Here is a 21,494-nt window from a genome sequence, read left to right on the forward strand (position 1 = left end):
TACTTTATCTTCAATGTCAAAAAAGTGCAATAATACAGATTTTATTTTTAATCAAATTAAATGTCTTACCTATAAAATGTTATTTCCAGTGTCCTTGTTTCAACCGTATGTTGTTGTGTGTAACCATATGCAGCACAATGTGCAGGCATTCCAGTTGTCTCCTTTTCCCTGCTGTCGACAACAATGAAATGTCCTGACACTTTGTCCCTACTACCTAAGGCTCGCCGCAGGCACACGCTCAAAAGGCTGTCGTATCTAGCCTTTTTATCTATGGCTACCAGTGGTAGGCCTTCTCTGCTGGCCTAACATAACCAGAAATCATGATCATAATTAAAGATACAATTATTTTTTGATTTACTTTCCTTAAATATCTTAAAGTATTCATATTCTCTTCATGTCATATTATGCTCGTTCCAGTGCTGTTGTTTTTAGTTTTAGTTTGTATCCAATCAGAATTTAGCTAGCTTATGTTGCCATGCTGTACCAAATCTGCAAGAGGCCTTCAGAATAAACAATGCGGGCGTCCGTGCACTGTAAGCGATCGAGGGCATACTGTTAGAATAATTGTTTCTAAATTATCACAAAAACTTTGTGTTACATTGAGGGTTTTGGTGAGAAGACAAAAGCTGTCTTTGAAACCTACCAAATGAACGAACTCTTTTTGAGCTATTTTATGGACCTCTTTATGAAGTATTTTACGAACTCTTTTTGAACTATTTTATGGACCTCTTTTTTAACTATTTTACGAACTCTTTTTGAACAGACCTTTGCTGTGAATTGTTTACGACCTTTGTCCTTTGGAAACAGCGGTGGCCAAGTGGTCGGTGAGGGTCCAAAATAAAAGAAGGAGGCGTGCAATCTTTTGGGAGAGCGTGCTGAGATACTGTGCAAGGGTACAATGTACAGACGACTCTCCTCAATAATGAGTCCAAATTGAATTCTGTCTCTGTTTAATTCTTTGCCTTTTGCCTTCTTTAATAGATGTCATCAGTGTTTGAACCTGACATACAGATAGACAGTTGTGATAGCCAATCATATCACGAGTTGTTGTCTGTAAGGTCTTCTAGATGGCCTCACGTTGAACGAGACGTTTACGCGTCCTGTGATTGGATACTCACCGGGACCGTTAGCGGATTAATTTGAGAACACATAGAGTTGAGAGACAGTTGCGATAGCCAATCAGATCACAAGTTGTTGACAGTAGCCTATCTAAGTAGCCTGATGTTAACGAGACTGTGATTGGATACTCACTTGTCACTCCAAAGTGAGTATCCATTCACAAGTTTCAATTTAGCAGGAAGCGGGAAGTGTTGCGCCGTAGCCAGACCGGGATAGCAGAGAAGGAGAACAAAACGTTGATTAGGTGGCAGAAATATATTTGCAAGGCCATTTTCAAGAAGGATATTTAAAGAGAAACTACATCTTGTGAGACGATGTCGGCCAACCCCGGAAGCTAGCTCGGCTGTTCTGGCGATGAAATGCTCGCCATTTCCACTCGAATAAGCCGATACGAGGGTATCGCTGGCTTATACGCCGTCGAATAGGTCCTACTAAATGTGAGTTCAAATATTAAATTTTTTCACTTTTAATATGTTTTTTGCAATTTTAATTTTGACAATACTACATAAGATATGTTTTAATTGCTGATTTAATTTATTTTTAAATGCGCCAGAAAATAACCCGTTTTGTATACTGTTGATGTGATTAGGGCATAAATATGTTTCTGTATAGTATTTCTCCAGCAATGGTCACATGGTGACATCAATTATGGTATTTTGATAGGTAATCTTTGAAGTCGGACATCACTGAAGGCCTAGGTGGGAAACGCACAGCCCGCCACTGATGGCTATGCTAAGTTACAATTTCCATGTACCGGTAATGCAAATCTAAAACAAGAAAATAAAATTCCTCCAAACCAGAACATTTATAAAAAAAAAAACATTTTTAATGCGAAGCAAAGATATCCATCTTCACCTAGGCATGATTTTATTAGTATTAACTACGTTTATTTCTCCTCTGTAACTATTGGAGAATGTACAAAGCTGCCCTATCTTAGGACATAGCAGAAAAGGAGCAAAAACAATCATTTCTTTCTACAAAACCTCCAGAGCATCCACAGAACAATAACAGAGCATTTTTATGAACATCTGGCTGACAGGCCGGAGATGCAGACAAACCAAACAACAATAGGACTTAAGCTGGACTGGAACCAGGCGGTTAAAGACACACAAACCCTTATTAAGGCTGAAACAAATGCCTAATTGTCAAGATTGCATGTTCATAAATATACTTTCTCAGTCCAGACCTCATTCTGTACTCCTCCCCGGGAGGTACCATGGAAATCCATGTGTTGAGAGCTACTGTGTTTACAGCTGTTTCTCCTGGAAGAGGATCTGAGCGTACACTGTGTCTGGGCTGCAGGCGGCGGGGTCGGGGCTGGCTGAAGCCGCTGGTTCCAGATTGGGCCGCACCAGCTCCAGCTCCGCATAGGTTAGACTGTCCTCCTTGGGTGCTCGAGCCTGCCAACGGGAGGGAGGAATTTATCCAGAGATTTAGTGAAATATAAAAGAGAGTATACAGTACCCTTACAAAAGTGAGTACAGCCCTCATACTTAAATGGGCCGTAATATATTTTACAAAACTCAAAATTAGTGATGATGGCATGTTTTTGTTTTTTTTGCAAATAATCATTAACTTAGAATTTAATGGCAGAAACACATTGCAAAAAAGTTGGTAAGTGGGCAATATTTTACCACTGTGTTACGTGGCTTTTCCTTTTAACAACACTCAGTAAATGTTTGGGAACTGAGGAGACCAATTTTTGAAGCTTTTCAGGTGGAATTCTTTCCAATTCTTGCTTGATTTACAGCTTAACTTGTTCAACAGTCTGGGGTCTCCGTTGTCGTATTTTAGACAGGTGTGGACTACAGGCAGGCCAGTCTCGTACCCGCACTTTTTTGCTATGAAGCCATGCTGTGGTAACACGTGGCTTGGCATTGTCTTGCTGAAATAAGCAGGGGTGTCCATGATAATGTAATATTGTGATAACCGTAGTTACTGACAGTGGTTTTCTGAAGTGTTCCTGAGCCCATGTGGTGATATCCTTTACACACCGATGTCGGTTTTTGATGCAGTACCGCCTGAGGGATCCGAGGTCATTCAATGTTACGTGCAGGGATTTCTCCAAATTCTCTGAACCTTTTGATGATATTACAGACCTTTGATGGTGAAATCCCTAAATTCCTTGCAATAGCTCATTGAGAAATGTTGTTCTTAGCTGTTCGACAATTTGCTCACGTATTTGTTCACAAAGTGGTGACCCTCGCCCCATCCTTGTTTGTGAATGACTGTGCATTTCATGGAAGCTGCTTTTATACCCAATCATGGCACCCACCTGTTCCCAATTAGCCTGTTCACCTGTGGGATGTTCCAAATAAGTGTTTGATGAGAATTCCTCAACTTTCTCAGTCTTTTTTTGCCACTTGAAACATCTTGCACGCATCAAATTCCAAATGAGATTCCAAATTTGCAAAAAATAACGTTTACGAGTTTGAACGTTAAGTATCTTGTTTTTGCAGTCTATTCAATTGAATATAAGTTGAAAAGGATTCGTCAATCATTGTATTCTGTATTTATTTACGATTTACACAACGTGCCAACTTCACTGGTTTTGGGTTTTGTACTTTACAGTAGTCCGTGTAGAGCAGGGGTGCTCATTACGTCGATCGTGAGCTACCGGTCGATCTCCAGCCAGGCATTAAAAAAATAGTCCTAAAAATGAGCGATCATAAATCTTCACTATGACGTCACTTTCGTCACTTGATTGACATTCACGGCACCCGAGGGTCTTCTGAGATGACGCTGGCTGCTGCCAGCTCATTAAAATTACCGACTGGAAGGCGAGAAACACTTTATTTCAACAGACTCTGGCGCCGTACCTGTCGTCAAAACTCCAAAGACCGACTGCACAGTTGCACAGTTGAGCTACCAAAATAAGAGTCTCAGAAAGCTGGCGTGCACAAGCTAGCAAGCTACGGAGTTTGCCGACAATGTATTTCTTGTAAAGTGTATACAAAGGAGTACGGAAGCTGGACAAATAAGATGCCAAAAACCAACCACTTTCATGTGGTATTGGACAGAAATGAGGACTTTTTTTCTCCTCCATTCGAAAATGCGGACCTTATCAACACCACTGTCTGATTCCTATCAATGCAAGTCATCAGAATCACGTAATACACCAACTTATATTCTTGTCTTCATGAAAGAAAGGAATCTATATGTGTTAAACATGCTTGTATTATCTTTAAACACCTTTAACTTATTAACAATATTAACTATATGTGTTAAACATGCTTGTATTATCTTTAAACACCTTTAAGTTGTTAACAATATTAACTATATGTATTAAACATTCTTGTATTATCATTAAACACCTTTAATTTTTTAACAATATTAACTATGTGTTAAACATGCTTGTATTATCATTAAACACCTTTAACTTGTTAACAATATTAACTATATGTATTAAACATGCTTGTATTATCATTAAACACCTTTAATTTTTTAACAATATTAACTATATGTGTTAAACATGCTTGCATTATCTTTAAACACCTTTTACTTGTTAACAATATTAACTATATGTATTAAACATACTTGTATTATCATTAAACACCTTTAATTTTTTAACAATATTAACTATATGTGTTAAACATGCTTGCATTATCATTAAACACCTTTAACTTGTTAACAAAAACATATATTTCATAAATAAGTAAATGTAAATTATATATATGAATGAGGTAGATCCCCACGACTTGATCAATTGAAAAGTAGCTCGCCTGCAGAAAAAGTGTGAGCACCCCTGGTGTAGAGCTTGCATATTGGTATACATTTACTACCCATTGAAAAAAGGTCAACTTCTAGTGAACCCATGTCCAAATTGTGTCCAAAATGTCAATATTTAGTGAACAATGTCAGTATTGTTGAATAGCCCCACAGGACTAGCAGCACTCGTTCCCAGACCATGACGCTTCCAGCGTTTTACTGTAGACAAAACATATTTTGCTACTCACTTATGTTTGCAGCTATTTAGACAATAATGGCTGTGTGTTGAGACATTGCAGGATCGTAAATCTATTATGCCATAGAAGCGGTACACTGACTATTTAAAGTGTGTGCAAGTTTACATTCTATAGTATTATGAGTTAAGAATATGTACTTTAATATAAAGCCACTGTCCAAATACTTTGCCAACCATACTCAGAGTTATAATCTCATTGTTATGCTTGTCCACATGAAATACAGCAACTCATCTGATGTATTTCATCACATAAAGCGCAAGAATGGGAGAAATACTCAGTAGTTTTCTTATGTCGGAACTTGCTTAATTGTTTTAATTGTCGAAATAAAACCAGTGAAGCACCCTAAATAAATAATTGTGTTTGAAAAAGCAATAGAGATAAATATAATTATCAAGCTCATAACCGAATGAAGAGAGGGCAATAAACTCCCGTAGAGTCGTGAGACAAATTTTCCTCTTGCGTGTATTTCTGTTGCAGCAATTGGAGCTGCATTTTAAAAATGATTAAATTAATTTCATGCCTTGCTGACATAAGTAGAGGGAATGAGTGATGTTGGGGAAACTTACTGTGGTAGACCTTCTTTTGTTAGCTTTTGACCTTTTAGGCTTTTGGGGTCTTTTGGAAGCCGCAGGTGCTGAAAAGCAAAGTACAGAATGGCGGAAATTACAGATGAATTGAAAGTTGGCAAGTGTTTCTTAATAGCTTAGGTCGGGGGTCAGCAACCCGCGGCTCTTTAGTGCCACCCCAGTGGCTCCCTGGAGCATTTTTAAAAAAGGATTTAAAATAGAAACAGATGGGGGAAAAATATTTTTTTTAAGTTTTAGTATGTTTTTTGTTTGAGGACAAACATGACTCAAACTTTCCCAATTGTTAGAAAGCTCGCTGTTTAATATGTTTGTGTGTATGCTTCACTGATGACAGTATTTGGTGAACATTGTTTTGTTCTACTAATTTTAGCAGTTCTTGAACTCACCATAGTGTGGACTGTGACGCAACAGTTTGTTTACATGTAAAATCTTCCACTCTTTCTTTGTCTGATTTTGTCCATTAAAAGTTTCATGTTGTGCGTGAATGCACACAGGTGAGCTTTATTGATCTTATTGACTTGTTGGAGTACTAATCAGGCATATGTGGTCACTCCATGACTGCAAGCTAATCGATGCTAACATGCTATTTAGGCTAGCTGTATGTACTTATTGCACCATTATGCCTCGTTTGTAGCAATATTTGAGCTCATTTAATTTCCTTTACTTATGTCCTCTGTGTATTTAATTTATATTTGCATGTCTCATGACACATTATCTGTATGTAATATTGACTGCATTTCAGATAGTTGTTTTGTGTGCCATGTTGTTCCAGACCACAGCAAACATGACATAGCTTGCCAAAGATTGTAATAAATACATTAGAAGAAGACAGCCTGCTGTTTCCTTTAACTTGGACACACACATCTATACCTTTGGCCATTAAACGCCAGTGATCTCGCCTTCTGAGTAGCCTCTGATTTACTAGTGGTTTCTGATGTTGTAAAAATGTGTAGAATAAATATAAAATGTCAACATTTCTGTCAACGAAGATTTGCTTCAGCCTGCGACAAATAGTCATTTTGATAGTAGGCTATTATAACTAATATAGACACTTACATCATGTGTTGCCTTCATTATAAGACGTATTTATGGCTTTTCATTTTTTGTGGCTCCATACAGATTTGTTTTTTGTATTTTTGGTCTAATATCGCTCTTTCAATGTTTTGGGTTGCCGTCATTTCAGGTTTTTTTGTATGATGACGGACAGACTTTCACTTTGTGGAGCTTTGCCCAAATAGTTTCATTCCAGTGTTTCCCAATTGTCTTTCATTGTGCTGCAATTTCAATTATGCTGATTTTAGAATTTGTCCTGGCTGTATACCTTCATGTGCTGTTATTTTAACCCTCCAATTCAGTTTCTTAGCGTCACAGGGGGCTGGGGCCTCTGTCCTTCCTCCTGTTACCCTCTAATGCCTTCAACACATTTGGAAAATATGATGCAAACACACCAGGACCAAAGCCTGGTGAGTGGAACACTACATGTTTAATTAATACACAGGTTTTTGATATGTGACCTGCATATAAGACCAGTTTTTCAGTATTAACATCTTTGTATATTTTTCAATTGTCTTTTTAATATTAGTGGAATAACCACATAAATCAGGGGTGTCAAACTCAAATACAGAGTGGGCCAAAATTTAAAACTGAACAAAGCCGCGGGCCAAGGTTGAACAAATTAACCTTTAACGTACTCTACGAGCTATCGTCACGTCCGCTTTTCATCCATTCTAACATCGTTCAGACCCAGTCACAAGATATGTGCGGCTTCTGTACGCACACACGAGCGAATGCAATGCATACTTCATCAACAGCGATACAGGTTACACTGAGGGTGCCAGTATAAAAAACTTTAACACTGTTAGAAATATGCGCCACACTGTGAATCCACACCAAACAAGAATGACAAACACATTTCGGGAGAACATCCGCACCGTAACACAACATAAACACAACAGAACAAATACCCGGAATCCTTTGCAACACTGACTCTTCCGGGACACTACAAAATACACCCCCCGCTACCACCAAACCTCCTCCCCCCCACACCCACACACCTTGTTGCGTCCCGGAAGAGTTAGTGCTGCAAAGGGTTCTGGTTTGGTGTGGATTCACAGTGTGGCGTATTTTTCTAACAGTGTTAAAGTTTTTTATTCGGCTACCCTCAGTGTAACCTGTATCTCTGTTGATGAAGTATGCGTTGCATTCTAATGTGTGTGCGTGCAGAAGCCGCACATGTTATGTGACTGGGCCAGCATTCGTTGGGCTGGCTAGCTGGCTGGCTGGCTGGCGTTTGGAAGACTCCCGGGAGGATCGGCGGGCCAGCTTTAGTGTTAATTTGATATCGCCTCAAGGGCCAAGTGAAATTACACGGCGGGCCACATTTGGCCCACGGGCCAGAGTTTGACACCCATGACATAAAGGATAAGTCATCGCCATTGTTTGCTAACTTGTCCTAATTTGAGAGTTAACTGGGTGTCAGTGCCCGCTTTGTCGCTGGTGTGTGAGTGACAGGAAGAAAAGCTCTGACTGACTGAGAGAAGAAGTTCTGCGCTATCTGTTAGTTTGCATGTATAAATCTCTATGCCAACACGTCTTTATTCTGGCCAAGTCCAGTAAAGCAATCGAATCCATCCCCAATGTCTTTACCTTTAACTGGAGTTTGTGGTAGTGGTTTCTCAGGCACTTTTGGGGGTTTTAATGCCACTTTTATAACACTCTTCTGCCCCGTGTCTTTCTTTTGTGTTTTTGGGGAGGAACTGGAAGAACTCCCGGAGCTGGTCACAGTTTCTCCTGAACTGCGGGGAACAGAGAAGATCAAACTCAAGCATAGAAAATGTGGACATATTGATGAAGTGAGATTGGACATACCTGCTCTCTGGACACCTGACCAGTAGGTAACTTGCTGTGGAGCATCAAAAATGTATGTTTATTAATATCATCAATATAAAGTGGAACCTCAGAAGTTAAACCCCACTGACGTTGTTTAAGGTTTTTTTTTGTGAGTGTGCATAATCCCACTACAAAAGTATCTATCTAATCTATAATACAAACCTAAAATCCGTATTAGATTTACTATATTGCAACCTGAAACATCTGTTCTGGCGAAATTGGTACATAGTCGGTAATACAGTAAATAAAGAAGAAGAAGAAAAATAGACTAGTCTTTAGTGACTCACCTCCTTATACCAATGTCACCAAGTCATGAAAGGGAGAGTACACAATTGTTTTTAAATTGTACTACACAGTGGTTAACCTATTTTACAGTTGTATCAGTTAAGAATGTTAAAAAGCATGATTTATGAAGTCCACTCTCCACTTACGTGCTGTGCATCATCATTAAAGTTAAGTAAAGTGAGCACACAACTGATTGATTTTGAAGTTTAAATCCTAGTGCAGGGGTCGGCAACCCGCGGCTCTAGAGTCGCATGTGGCTCTTTAGCGCCGCCCTAGTGGCTCTCTGGAGCTTTTTAAAAAATGTATGAAAAATGGAAAAAGATGAGGGGAAAAAAATCTATTTTTTGTTTTAATATGGTTTCTGTAGGAGGACAAACATGACACAAGCCTCCCTAATTGTTACAAAGCACACTGTTTATATTAAACATGCTTCACTGATTCGAGTATTTGGCTAGCGCCGTTTTGTCCTACTAATTTTGGCGGTCCTTGAACTCACCCTAGTTTGTTTACATGTATAACTTTCTCCGACTTTCTAGGACGTGTTTTATGCCACTTCTTTTTCTGTCTCATTTTGTCCACCAAACTTTTAACGTTGTGCATGAAAGATGAGTTTTGTTGATGTTATTGACTTGTGTGGAGTGCTAATCAGACATATTTGGTCACTGCATGACTACAAGCTAATCGATGCTAACATGCTATTTAGGCTAGCTATATGTACATATTGCATCATTATGCATCATTTGTAGCTATATTTGAGCTCATTTAGTTTCCTTTAAGTCCTCTTAATTCGATTTATATCTCATGACATACTATCTGTATGTAATATGGCTTTTAATTTTTTGCGGCTCCAGACAGATTTGTTTTTGTATTTTTGGTCCAATTTGGCTCTTTCAACATTTTGGGTTGCCGACCCCTGTCCTAGTGCTTCACTTATTTGTACACTTACATGACGGTCAATGATGTTACAAACAGGAAGTCGACTCCCTTTCCTCACAACATTAGGTAAAAATGTACTTTTTCTTAAACAATTTTTCTTTATTTGGCAGTTTGTTCATTGTTATTTTTAAATGACTATATTCTTTTTACACTTTTCTATTAGTAAACTGTTCTTTTGGCATTATTTTCCACATTAAATTGTAAGTCAGTATTCCCCATTGTGTTTGTCCGCTGAGGTTCCACTTTTTTATGTGTTCACGTCAATTCGGGATGCTAAATTTAGTGACCTTTTAGCCTCTGTCTCCTGTAGAAGTACTGGATGGTGAGAGTGAGCGTGAAGAGGAAGATGGAGAGCAATCCCAGCGAGCAGATCACCACAGCGCACACGTTTACGTCTACAAGACCAACAGCATCAAATAGCAGCCATTAACGTTGAGGAGCAACATTAGCCTTCAGGACCAGAGGGAATACCTGATAACAGATGCCAAATTCCTTCACTGCTACGAGCCTCCAGAGTAAAATGCACTGGAGAGAAGGAGGAAAAAGACGAACATTTTGAGAAGAAGAAAACAGTCCAGGCAAAGCATCTTTTGCTGCTGTTTTCTAAAGAAAGTGATCCACTGTAAGCCAGACAGCCTCCATGGTTTCCAGAAATATCACACAGGCTGACATGGGTGGTGAGTAACACCCCCCCCCCCCCCCCCCCACACACATACGACACACACTCAATACAAATGAATGAGGACGTTGCAGTCAGTACTGAATGATGTGGTGTCAACAGGGTCAGGGGTATTTAGCAAAAGGGTTGAGTACGTAAACGACTTAACCTCAGCACCCCTTAATGACTTTTTAAATGCATACTCTTCATAAGCGCAGGAGATACAGTTGTGGTCAAAAGTTTACATACACTTGTAAAGAACATAATGTCATGGCTGTCTTGAGTTTCCAATAATTTCTACAACTCTTATTTTTTTGTGATAGAGTGATTGGAGCACATACTTGTTGATCACAAAAAAACATTCATGAAGTTTGGTTCTTTTATGAATTATTATGGATCTACTGAAAATGTGACCAAATCTGCTGGGTCAAAAGTATACATACAGCAATGTTAATATTTGGTTACATGTCCCTTGGCAAGTTTCACTGCAATAAGGCGCTTTTGGTAGCCATCCATAAGCTTCTGGCAAGCTTCTGGTTGAATTTTTGACCACTCCTCCTGACAAAATTGGTGCAGTTCAGCTAAATTTGTTGGTTTTCTGACATGGACTTGTTTCTTCAGCATTGTCCACACGTTTAAGTCAGGACTTTGGAAAGGCAATTCTAAAACCTTAATTCTACCCTGATTTATCCATTCCTTTACCACTTTTGACGTGTGTTTGGGGGTCATTGTCCTGTTGGAACACCCAACTGCGCCCAAGACCCAACCTCTGGGCTGATGATTTTAGGTTGTCCTGAAGAATTTTTCATTGTCCCATTTACTTTCTGTAAAGCACCAGTTCCATTGGCAGCAAAACAGGCCCAGAGCATAATACTACCACCACCACCATGCTTGACGGTAGGGTGGTGTTCCTGGGATTAAAGGCCTCAACTTTTCTCCTCCAAACATATTGCTGGGTATTGTGGCCAAACAGTTCATATTTTGTTTCATCTGACCACAGAACTTTCCTCCAGAAGGTCTTATCTTTGTCCATGTGATGTCAGATGAAACAAAAATTAAGCTGTTTGGCCACAATACCCAGCAATATGTTTGGAGGAGAAAAAGAACCAGACTTCATGAATGTTTTTTGTGACCAACAAGTATGTGTTACAATCACTCTATCACAAAAAAATAAGAGTTTTAGAAATTATTGGAAACGCAAGACAGTCATGACATTATGTTCAACTTTTGACCACGGCTGTATATCAACGGTGATCGACTGGATTTAGTTATCCAATGAGATTCAATACAAGAGCTATAGGAGGAAAATGCCTTTCCAAATAATGAGAATAACACAGTTCTTCATAACTACAAACTACAACCCAACCACATTACCTAAAACAAATGATTCAGTCTAAAACGGAGTATTATTATCTTCCTACATTTGCACATTTCCCCCTTTTAGTTCCCTTTAACTTGCGAGAGACGCATTTAGCAGTGTGATTTGTTTGCCCTTATGTCAGCTCCTGTTTTGTTTTTGGCTGCTGTGGATGTGGCTATGTGCATGACGGAGATGCCTGCGGCCGTGTGGCTTCGTCACTGGGACATTGCCCTGAATGTAGGACAGGGCGTTGGCAGATGCCTCCGCCATGTTGAATTTTCTACAGGAGAAGTAAAAACTATACTGTAAAAAGGCGCTCACGTCATGCCTGCATCATTGTGGCTGCGCCCTTAAACCTCGATGATTTCATGTAAAATTTAATTCAGCTTTGTTGTGGTCGTGCGGTGTGGATTCGGGTGGGCAAGTTCTGCTGCGACTGTACGTTTTCCCGACGCTTGCATAAAAGCACCCTCCAAACTGCTGATGTCATGCATTTGAGAGTTTGTGAACGCAGCCTGCTCAGCAACGTGCTACCCTGCGCTCCTCGCACTCATTCACAGAGCGATATTGTTGAGTGTGGTTTGGCGGGGTGAGCTCATTGTTTTTATATGGAAATACCAGGGAAATGAGGTGACACACACACAAGTCTAATAGGGCGCAAGGAGCTCATCATTGCTTTTGTACAAGCAAAAATGTCCCCATGGTAATTAGAGCTTGAGAGCACTTTTGCAATGTTTGATTATTTCCATGACGCGGACTGCATGTGTGTGGTTATTAGGGATGTCCTGGTATTCCAGGCAGTAGGTTTTCCAAGCAACAACATGAGAATTCCCCTTCTTCGCCACTGCAGTTGCTCTTGCCAAAGTGTGCGTTTTTTGCTTGCCAGAATCAACTGATGATTGAACGGCGATGTTGATAACTGACTGTGCCTTTAATGTAAACTGACTTGCCAGATGGTTCGATTTATAAATACATACAGATGTGACAGAGATGGAATTGTGATTATTATGGTGCACATTGAATCAAAATGTCTGGTTCTAGTGGCAACATATTTGTTTTTCTGTATGCAAGCTTGCTGTTGTATTTTACTAGGTGTGGTCCTTAGCTTCTTGTTTTTTGCTGTTTTTTCGGACAGACCAAAATGGCATCATCTGTGGTATAAACTGACTCACTTCAGTTCTCATGAATCCATCTGCCTCTCAAGGCAAGTCTATTTTCTTTCTGAAGACCACATAAGCCACTCATACAGAAGGCAAAACACTTTTTTGGCTACCTGTCAGCTGTGTGGTGGCAGAACCATTAGACGAGGCCCTCCATACGTTCCTGGTTTTCCTTATCTCGTGCACTCGACATGTGTAGAAGCCCTGGTCCGTCCCGCTCACGTTGAGAATCTTCAAGCGGTACACCTCTCCTTCCGTTTGCTCGTAAAGGCGAAACTTGGGCTGGGGGAAGCGGCGGGTGTAGTTCCCGTACAGCTTGATTTTTTTCATGCTCATCTTGACGATGAGGAACTGGGAGGGCTCGGGGGCCGCAGTGGAGGTAGACGGAGAAGGTAAAGGGGGTGCGAGGGAGGGAGCAGCCAAAGGGGAGACGAACCATCGGAGGACGAGGACGCTGCTGCTCCTCTTTCTCTGAGACACTAGGCAGGACAGTGTCAGGTTCGCCCGCTCGGTTGCCGTGACAACAGGTCCGGGGATCACTGTCACATTTAAGGCATGGCATACTTCTGTTGACAAACCACACAAGGAATACAATAAGAGACTTGCTTGTGGGCGTAATCTCCTGAGAGCCACTGTCCTCTGCAGTGGACATTTGTGTTTTTGAATAATAGAGCTAGTTTTTCCTGAAATGTGTAATTTTCACCAAAGATATAGAGCAAAAACAAATGTCCACTGCAAAGGACGCTGGTTCTCAGGAAGATCTACTGTACGTGTGTTGTTTCGTAGTTGTTGTTACCGCTCCTAAAAGCAAAGACAAAACATTCATGCATTGCTAGAATTACTCAAAAACTAATCAAAGCAATTTCCGGAAACCTTTGTGGGGGAATAGAGTATGTGCAACAACCTATTAGAATTTAAAGGGATCATGATTTTTTTTCTACATTTAAAACACATATGCAAAATATATGCTGATCATCAATACGGACACAATACTGGGAGAAGATGATGCAAGTATATTTATTTAGCACGCCCAAAGTGATTTACCAACGTTTTATTTAGCACGTGTGGGAAGGACGTGCAAACTGACAGTTAGACACGGCTGCAGATCAGTGATTGCGCTGCACAGACAGACGATGGACAGATGAGAATCCTCCTTCTTTTGTTTGTGTCAACATTTTGGACGGTGGGAAATAAAACAAATATTAGACGTTTCGTCGATTCAGCAACATCATTTTATACCGTATTTTCCGGACCATAGGGGTGCACTGCCGATGAATGGTCTATTTTTGATATTTTTCATATATAAAGCGCACTGGATTATAGAGCGCATGAAAGGAGTCATATTATTATTATTTTTTTCTAAATTGAAAACACTTCCTTGTGGTCTACATAACATGTAATGGTGGTTCTTTGGTCAAAATGTTGCATAGATTATGTTTTACGGATCATCTTCAAGCCACTTTCTGACAGTCGCTTCAGGATGCGCCGTTTTGTAGGCGGTTTTATTTTTGTGGCTCACCTTCGGCAGCGTCTTCTCCCCGTCATCTTTGTTGTAGCAGTGTAGCATGCAAGGACGGGAGTGGAAGAAGTGTCAAAAGATGGAGCTAACTGTTTTAATGACATTCAGACTTTACTTCAATCAATAACGGAGCAGCATCTCCTCATCCGGAAACAACCACACCGGAAATGTGTCCCGTGAAATAACTAAAGTTTCTTGGGTGAATAATGTAAACTCACTACACCGGTATGTTTTAGCGCTTTCATGGCGATTTTACTGACAGATATAAATAATAACTTTACACTACTTTTTATTAAGAAATGGCAACAGCGGAGGATGAATGTCCCATAACAAGAAGATAGAGAAAAAGAAGAAGATTATCGACTACAGCTATTTTTCAGGATTTATGCAGATTCCAAATACAGATCAGCAGGTACCAGAAAGTAAGAAAAGTTGCTTTTGCATAATATTGTGAAACAAAACGCCAGATAATATGTCTTACCTTATACACACACCATAATAATACTTGTATGTTTAATGCGCCAACAATCCTTTAAGCGGCGCGGCTTCATAGCTTACCAAAGTCATACTAACACAGTTTGATAGATTTTTAAACGCCGTGTGTAATGTTCTATATTTTCAATGGAACATTTAAAATGTTGGTGTTGTTTACTTGAGACCCATCATAGTGCAGTCTACACGTATCTCTTATGTTTGACTGCCATCTACTGGTCACACTTATCATTACACAATGTACCAAATGAAATAGCTTCGAGGTGGGTATGCTCAACCAAAATGATTCCTTACATTAGGCACACCAGGTTATAAGGCGCACTGTCGAGTTTTGAGAAAGAAAAATATTTTAAGTGTGCCTTATAGTCCGGAAAATACGGTAATTTCATAGCTGCTAGAGGACTCAAGAGGCATTTAAACGATTTCAATGGATGAGTTTGGGTGTCCTTTAGTATTTTTTTTAATAACGTTCGTTTTCTTTTCACATAGAATATATATTATTAAAATATTTCTTATATGAAGATAACTTCTTGAAGTTTGCATATTTTTGTGTCTTAAGTGAAGTAAGTGCAGCCTCTCTCCAATGAGCGCACCTTCAGCGGTAACAATAAAAAGTGGTGTCAATGTAGATGCACTGCAGGACTGCTTCTAAAATGCCCATACAAAGTGGTAGATGTCTTCTGCATGTTTGAAAACATAGCAAAACACCATGATAACATGAATGCGCAGTAAATGAGTGTCTCCATGGTGATGCCCCATATAGTACACGCAAAATCCTCATTTAAATACCGCGGTCTGCACCACTTTTCAATTGCACATGCAGTCTTAGTAAATAGGGTGAATCGATATTGCAAGAAATTAAAAGGTCTATCGATCCATAATCAATCAAGTTGACTATTTTACCCAGCCCTGGGTCTGAGTCTGCACACCAAAATGCAACTGGTTGAGTTCGTCCATCTAATCCTAACGTTTTAGTTTGTTTTAGGAAGCAGCTATGCTAACTAACAAATACAAACACTGCAACACAATTTTGGGGATTTTGTTAACTGATATATATATATTTTGTATCTGTGCCGTTGAGTTGCAATGGAGCCTGAATGCAGATTGTAGATTTCTCTCCATCTAATCACACCGTTTTACATCTTTCTCCATGAACAAGGAACCAGCCTTTTAACTTACCAACGAGTGTAACGGACCTTTTCTTTTGTGGCTTCATAACAAAGGCCATTTATTGACATGTGCTGCAATGTCCTTGTCAAAGCACACACTGTTTATTGCTGAAACTGCAGCTCACCACATTGTGGTTGCACAAATGCACTCTGCTTACCCCCTTTACTTTTTGGATAGTTCACTTCTGCATAGTGCTACCCCAGTTTACATTTGTTAGGTCACATGAGTGGCTCCTCCCTTAACCTCTGAAGAGATGTTTGATTTCCTGCCAGTTCAACATAATTGCGGCATTTTGTTTACATGGACGTCCATACCGGCTGCATGGTTTCACGCCTCTCGACCTTATCCTAATGTTTTTCTATCATTAGACGGGAAATTCGGCCCGTCCTACCCCTGCACTCTCTGCTCTGCATGCAGCCGTTGTGCTTCGCTACAGGTAGTGATGTTTTGTTCCGCAGCCAGCTGGGTCAGCTCAGTTCGAGCAGAGACGCAGAGTCTGGAAACAAGGTGTGTGATCAAACAGGCTAAAAAAAAGAAGATAAATCTACTGGTGGGATATAGTATAGCACACCCCAAAACAGCCCTGAAGAAAAAAGGACAGCAGGGACAAGGTAGCAGATGCCGTCTATTGTTGCATTGTTTGTTTACAAGTTAGTTGGGAATCTTTTTGAGGGTAGAGTGACCATATTTTTGTTCACGAAAACCAGTACTTTTTGGCCCGGCAATGAGATGCTCAGCGATGCTTTATAAATTCAAGACATTCAAAATATGCCTCTGCTGTTCGGATTGAAAATTGTATACTACAATATACTATCTATAGCAGTGGTTCTTAACCTTGTTGAAGGTACCGAACCCCACCAGTTTCATATGCGCATTCACCGAACCCTTCTTTAGTGAAAAATAAAAAAAATGTTTTTTTCAAATTCAAGACAAAGTTGTATGTTTTTGGTAACACTTTAGTATGGGGAACTTATTCTAAATAACAAAGACTTAATTTAGAGTTATTTGGTTAGGGTTTGGGTCAGGGTTAGAGGGTTAGGGTTATAATAAGGCCATGCCGAATAAGGCATTACTAAGTACTTAATAATGACTAGTTAAGAGCCAATATGTTACTAATTTGCATGTTAATAAGCAACTAATTAATGGTGAATATGTTCCCCATACTAAAGTGTTACCATGTCTTTTTTACTGGTGCACAAAATAAACCGTGCATGAACATCACCTTGTTCAAACAACAAAACCAACACAGTGCATAAACTCACAACAAATTACACACCTGCAAATCAGTCAAATGTTGCCGTATCCGTAATACGCCGATTGGGAGAAGTTTGTATTTACACGATGAGTCGGGTGTGTTTTGACCTCCGCCAAACCCCCGAGGCCGACTCACCGAACCCCTAGGGTTCGATCGAACCCAGGTTAAGAACCACTGATCTATAGCCAGAGATGAAGGCACACATTCAGATAGGCTTCTCAGAGCTTACTCAACATGTTTTGTTATGCCTAAAATAGCATGTTTTTGATGGGTTTCAACAATGCAAAAATTACTAAAAATCTTTGAAAAGAAAGAATGATAGAAACTATACCTGTTTTGTGTTATAAAAAAATTGCCTGTAGGAAAATAATAGTACTATTTTCAAGTCTTACTGGACAGATATGAAACAATATTTGTAAATGCTGCAAAATAGCAAAAACGTCTCAATAAAGATATTCCTTCAACAAACAAAAAATATCTATCTGTCCTAATGCAGATCAATGTAATGGCTCTATGAAAAACTATTAAACATTTTAAATAGAAAACGGACGACCAAGACAGTACGTAAGAAAACAGGACATGTCCTGGAAAACTGTTTGTTTGGTCACCCTACCTAAGAGTCTGTGCATGCTCCACAATTGAATGTGACATGACTCCGACAAACAAAATACAAAACACGCTGTAATTACAAGGTTGTGTAAAGTTGATTGTACTTACTGAAGAAAACGGGCATTGATGACTTTTGCAATGATGCCTTTTGCTTACTGCACACTGAGGAGTTCTTTAAGTTCTAAATAAAGTTTTAATTTCAGGGTTCACCATAAGCTATTTTCCTTACTCATTCCATGCGTGCTCGCTCCCTCCCTTTTTTGCATTGCTGTAAACAAGATGAACATACCTGTGAGCAGAGCTTTAATCAGGACCAGCAGCACTACAGAGATGTACATTGTCCTCTCTCAGTGAATCCATAAACCCAGAAAACTGCAGCGCGCCTAAACAAGCGGAGCACGACTGCACGACCCAGCAGAGCCTTTGGCCGCATTAACTCTTCCCCTCTTTCTCTTCTTTTCGCCGTAATATGAAACAGTACATGCTCTGTTCCTACTTAGGAACTCCCACTCATTCTCCCAGTAGTCTCTCTCTCACATTCTCTCTCCGGCCTGTTTCGGCTGTCTGTGTGTCCTGCTAAACGTAGGAAATGTCATTTCCTGAGTTCCTGCGAGGAGTCTTGGGCCAAGGCCTTAAAGCCCATGAGCCCAGTGTTTCGGTCCAATCTCGTGGTTTAGTGTTGGTCCATCACAATGTGTGTCATTTTTAGACGCGAACACAAGTGCTGAAAGTGCATTTCCATCATCCACAATTACTTGTCTAGTTATGGCTGTCTCCCAGTGGTGCGAACGCTGCCACTCAAATATGCTCACTTCTGTGCTTTTCTTTCTGTGTGTGGTAATGATGCATTTGTGTGGATGTGCGTGTGTGTGGTGGGACTTCTCCCCCGTCTGGCTGCTGGAAAGAGTGGCACAGGCTTGTCTCTGGCTGTGGTTGACAGACGGTCCCAGGGGGATGAGGGCTGCTTTATTGGGCAGCCTAAATTGCTGAGGCAGGGCTTCTGCTGGCGCTACGAACGCCAGCGCCAAAGCCAAATGGAATCACAACAAAGTTAACCCTTGGTGTGTGCTTTGCAATGACAGCAGTGGTCTTGATGCCATTGCTATGCTGCTGGCATCCACAAGGTAAAATATTTGCATATTACAGTGTTACTGTAACTCTAAAGTTGTAAGCCCCACAAGTTGTATGATTTATAGTTTTATTTTGGGTGTAAAAAATGCCTCATAACTATTACTTGTTTTTACTTGTGGTTATCTTTATTGTATACTTGTATGGTCTGGATATACACTATATTGCCAAAAGTATTTGGCCACCCGTCCAAATGATCAGAATCAGGTGTCCTAATCACTTGGCCACAGGTGTATAAAATCAAGCACTTAAAGGGGAACATTATCACAATTTCAGAATTGTTAAAACCATTAAAAATCAGTTCCCAGTGGCTTATTATATTTTTCGAAGTTTTTTTTCAAAATTTTACCCATCACGCAATATCCCTAAAAAAAGCTTCAAAGTGCCTGATTTTAACCACCCGTCCATTTTCCTGTGACGTCACATAGTGAAGCCAACACAACAAACATGGCGGAAAGAACAGCAAGCTATAGCGACATTAGCTCGGATTCAGACTCGGATTTCAGCGGCTTAAGCGATTCAACAGATTACGCATGTATTGAAACGGATGGTTGTAGTGTGGAGGCAGGTAGCGAAAACGAATTTGAAGAAGAAACTGAAGCTATTGAGCCATATCGGTTTGAACTGTATGCAAGCGAAACCGACGAAAACGACACGACAGCCAGCGACACGGGAGAAAGCGAGGACGAATTCGGCGATCGCCTTCTAACCAACGATTGGTAAGTGTTTGTTTGGCATTAAAGGAAACTAACAACTATGAACTAGGTTTACAGCATATGAAATACATTTGGCAACAACATGCACTTTGAGAGTGCAGACAGCCCAATTTTCATCAATTAATATATTCTGTAGACATACCCTCATATCAGCAGACCAGGGAAGCTAAGGTCGATATTCTTCTCTTGATCATCTTGGGACGGTGTGAGCCAAGACATCCAGGGGGGTTTAGCTCGCTCGTCTGCGGGAACAAACTGCCGCCATTGCTTGCCGTGCTAGCGAGGTCCTTTGTCCCTGAATTGCTCACACACTCTGGCAGATTCAATGGGGGTCTGGCGGCAGATTTCTGTGACTTTATCGTTGGAAATGCATCTGCTTTGAGTGTCGCAGGATATCCACACATTCTTGCCATCTCTGTCGTAGCATAGCTTTCGCCGGTAAAGTGTGGGGAACAAACGTCCAATTTCTTGCCACTTTCGCATCTTTGGGCAACTGGTGCAACTTGAATCCGTCCCTGTTCGTGTTGTTACACCCTCCGACAACACACCGACGAGGCATGATGTCTCCAAGGTACGGAAAACAGTCGAAAAAACGGAAAATAACAGAGCTGTTTTGACCCGGTTTTTGAGAAAATGGCGGATTGCTTCCCGATGCGACGTCACGTTGTTACGTCATCGCTCCGAGAGCGAATATTTAATTCGCCAAAATTCACCCATTTAGAGTTCGGAAATCGGTTAAAAAAATATATGGTCGGGTTTGGTTTTGGAATTGGATTGCATTGTTATGGTATTGCTGTGTATTGTTTTGTTGGAAAAATAAATAAATAAAATTAAAAATCAATTTAAAAACATTTAAAAAATAGATTTTTTTTAAAATGAGAATCGATTCTGAATCGCACATTGTGAGAATCGCGATTTGAATTCGAATCGATTTTTTCCCCACACCCCTACTATATAGGCAGATCGCATTTACTTAATAATTGGAATACATTAAAAAAATACATCTGTCGTCATGTCTTTCATAATGATTGTGAACCCATTTATCCATCCATTTCTACCGCTTGTCACCCTCAGGGTACGAAAAAAAAAAAAAAAGTGCAATTCCCTTTTAAGAAACTTCTCCAAAACTTTGACTCTAGACTACTTCTGTGTGTTTGGTACTGCCATTACTGCCACAAGTGGTGGAAAAGTGTATTACAACTGAATAGTGCTGCGGTTCATATGGACCACATCTGCGAAACAGATATTTTTTGGTGGCCCTCTAGGAGGCGCTCACGCCCCAACAATGGTTAAGAAACACTGACTTTAACAATGAGTTTTTGTAATGTCATTAATTGCTGTGGGAAAATTTTTATGTAAATCTAAACAAATCTGATACAGACTACTGTTCCGAAACATATTGTGTTGATGGCTATAACATGGGATATATTTAATCAGAGTTTTTAGTCAGAACAACATATCTCACCATTATCACGAAATATCTACTGCAAAATGTGATCTGGGGTTATTTTCCGACACAACTTTCAGGTACACAACTACCTACCAACATGCCACACAGTGGTCAACACAATTCCCAGCTTCTCAGAGGAAGTAGAGCCCACATGTGGCCACTATGGGTAGCATGTAGCACTTCAGTGTTCTTTTGT

At 40.1% G+C, this 21,494-nt stretch overlaps 1 protein-coding gene across 3 annotated transcripts; it reads right to left on the bottom strand.

Annotated features, from left to right (window-relative positions):
* Window positions 1-1,914: 1,914 nt before the first annotated feature.
* On the bottom strand, window positions 1,915-18,506 carry vstm4a (V-set and transmembrane domain containing 4a). 3 transcript variants are annotated; one of them, XM_061958928.1, is made up of 8 exons: window positions 18,294-18,501; window positions 13,073-13,525; window positions 10,253-10,306; window positions 10,069-10,176; window positions 8,540-8,573; window positions 8,318-8,466; window positions 5,651-5,718; window positions 1,915-2,519 (listed from the first exon to the last, which is right to left on the bottom strand). In XM_061958928.1, the coding sequence occupies exons 1-8, from the start codon at window positions 18,340-18,342 to the stop codon at window positions 2,367-2,369; spliced, it is 1,068 nt and encodes a 355-aa protein (XP_061814912.1). In that variant the 5' UTR covers window positions 18,343-18,501; the 3' UTR covers window positions 1,915-2,366. The 3 variants fall into 3 exon arrangements, with proteins under 3 accessions (XP_061814912.1, XP_061814838.1, XP_061814813.1); XM_061958854.1 differs by lacking the exon at window positions 5,651-5,718 and having other exon boundaries at window positions 13,073-13,522; window positions 18,294-18,506; XM_061958829.2 differs by lacking the exon at window positions 5,651-5,718 and having other exon boundaries at window positions 18,294-18,502.
* Between the last annotated feature and the right edge of the window lie 2,988 nt (window positions 18,507-21,494).

The sequence above is a fragment of the Nerophis lumbriciformis genome, linkage group LG02 (genome assembly GCF_033978685.3).
Source record: "Nerophis lumbriciformis linkage group LG02, RoL_Nlum_v2.1, whole genome shotgun sequence".
Taxonomy (NCBI): Eukaryota; Metazoa; Chordata; class Actinopteri; order Syngnathiformes; family Syngnathidae; genus Nerophis; species Nerophis lumbriciformis.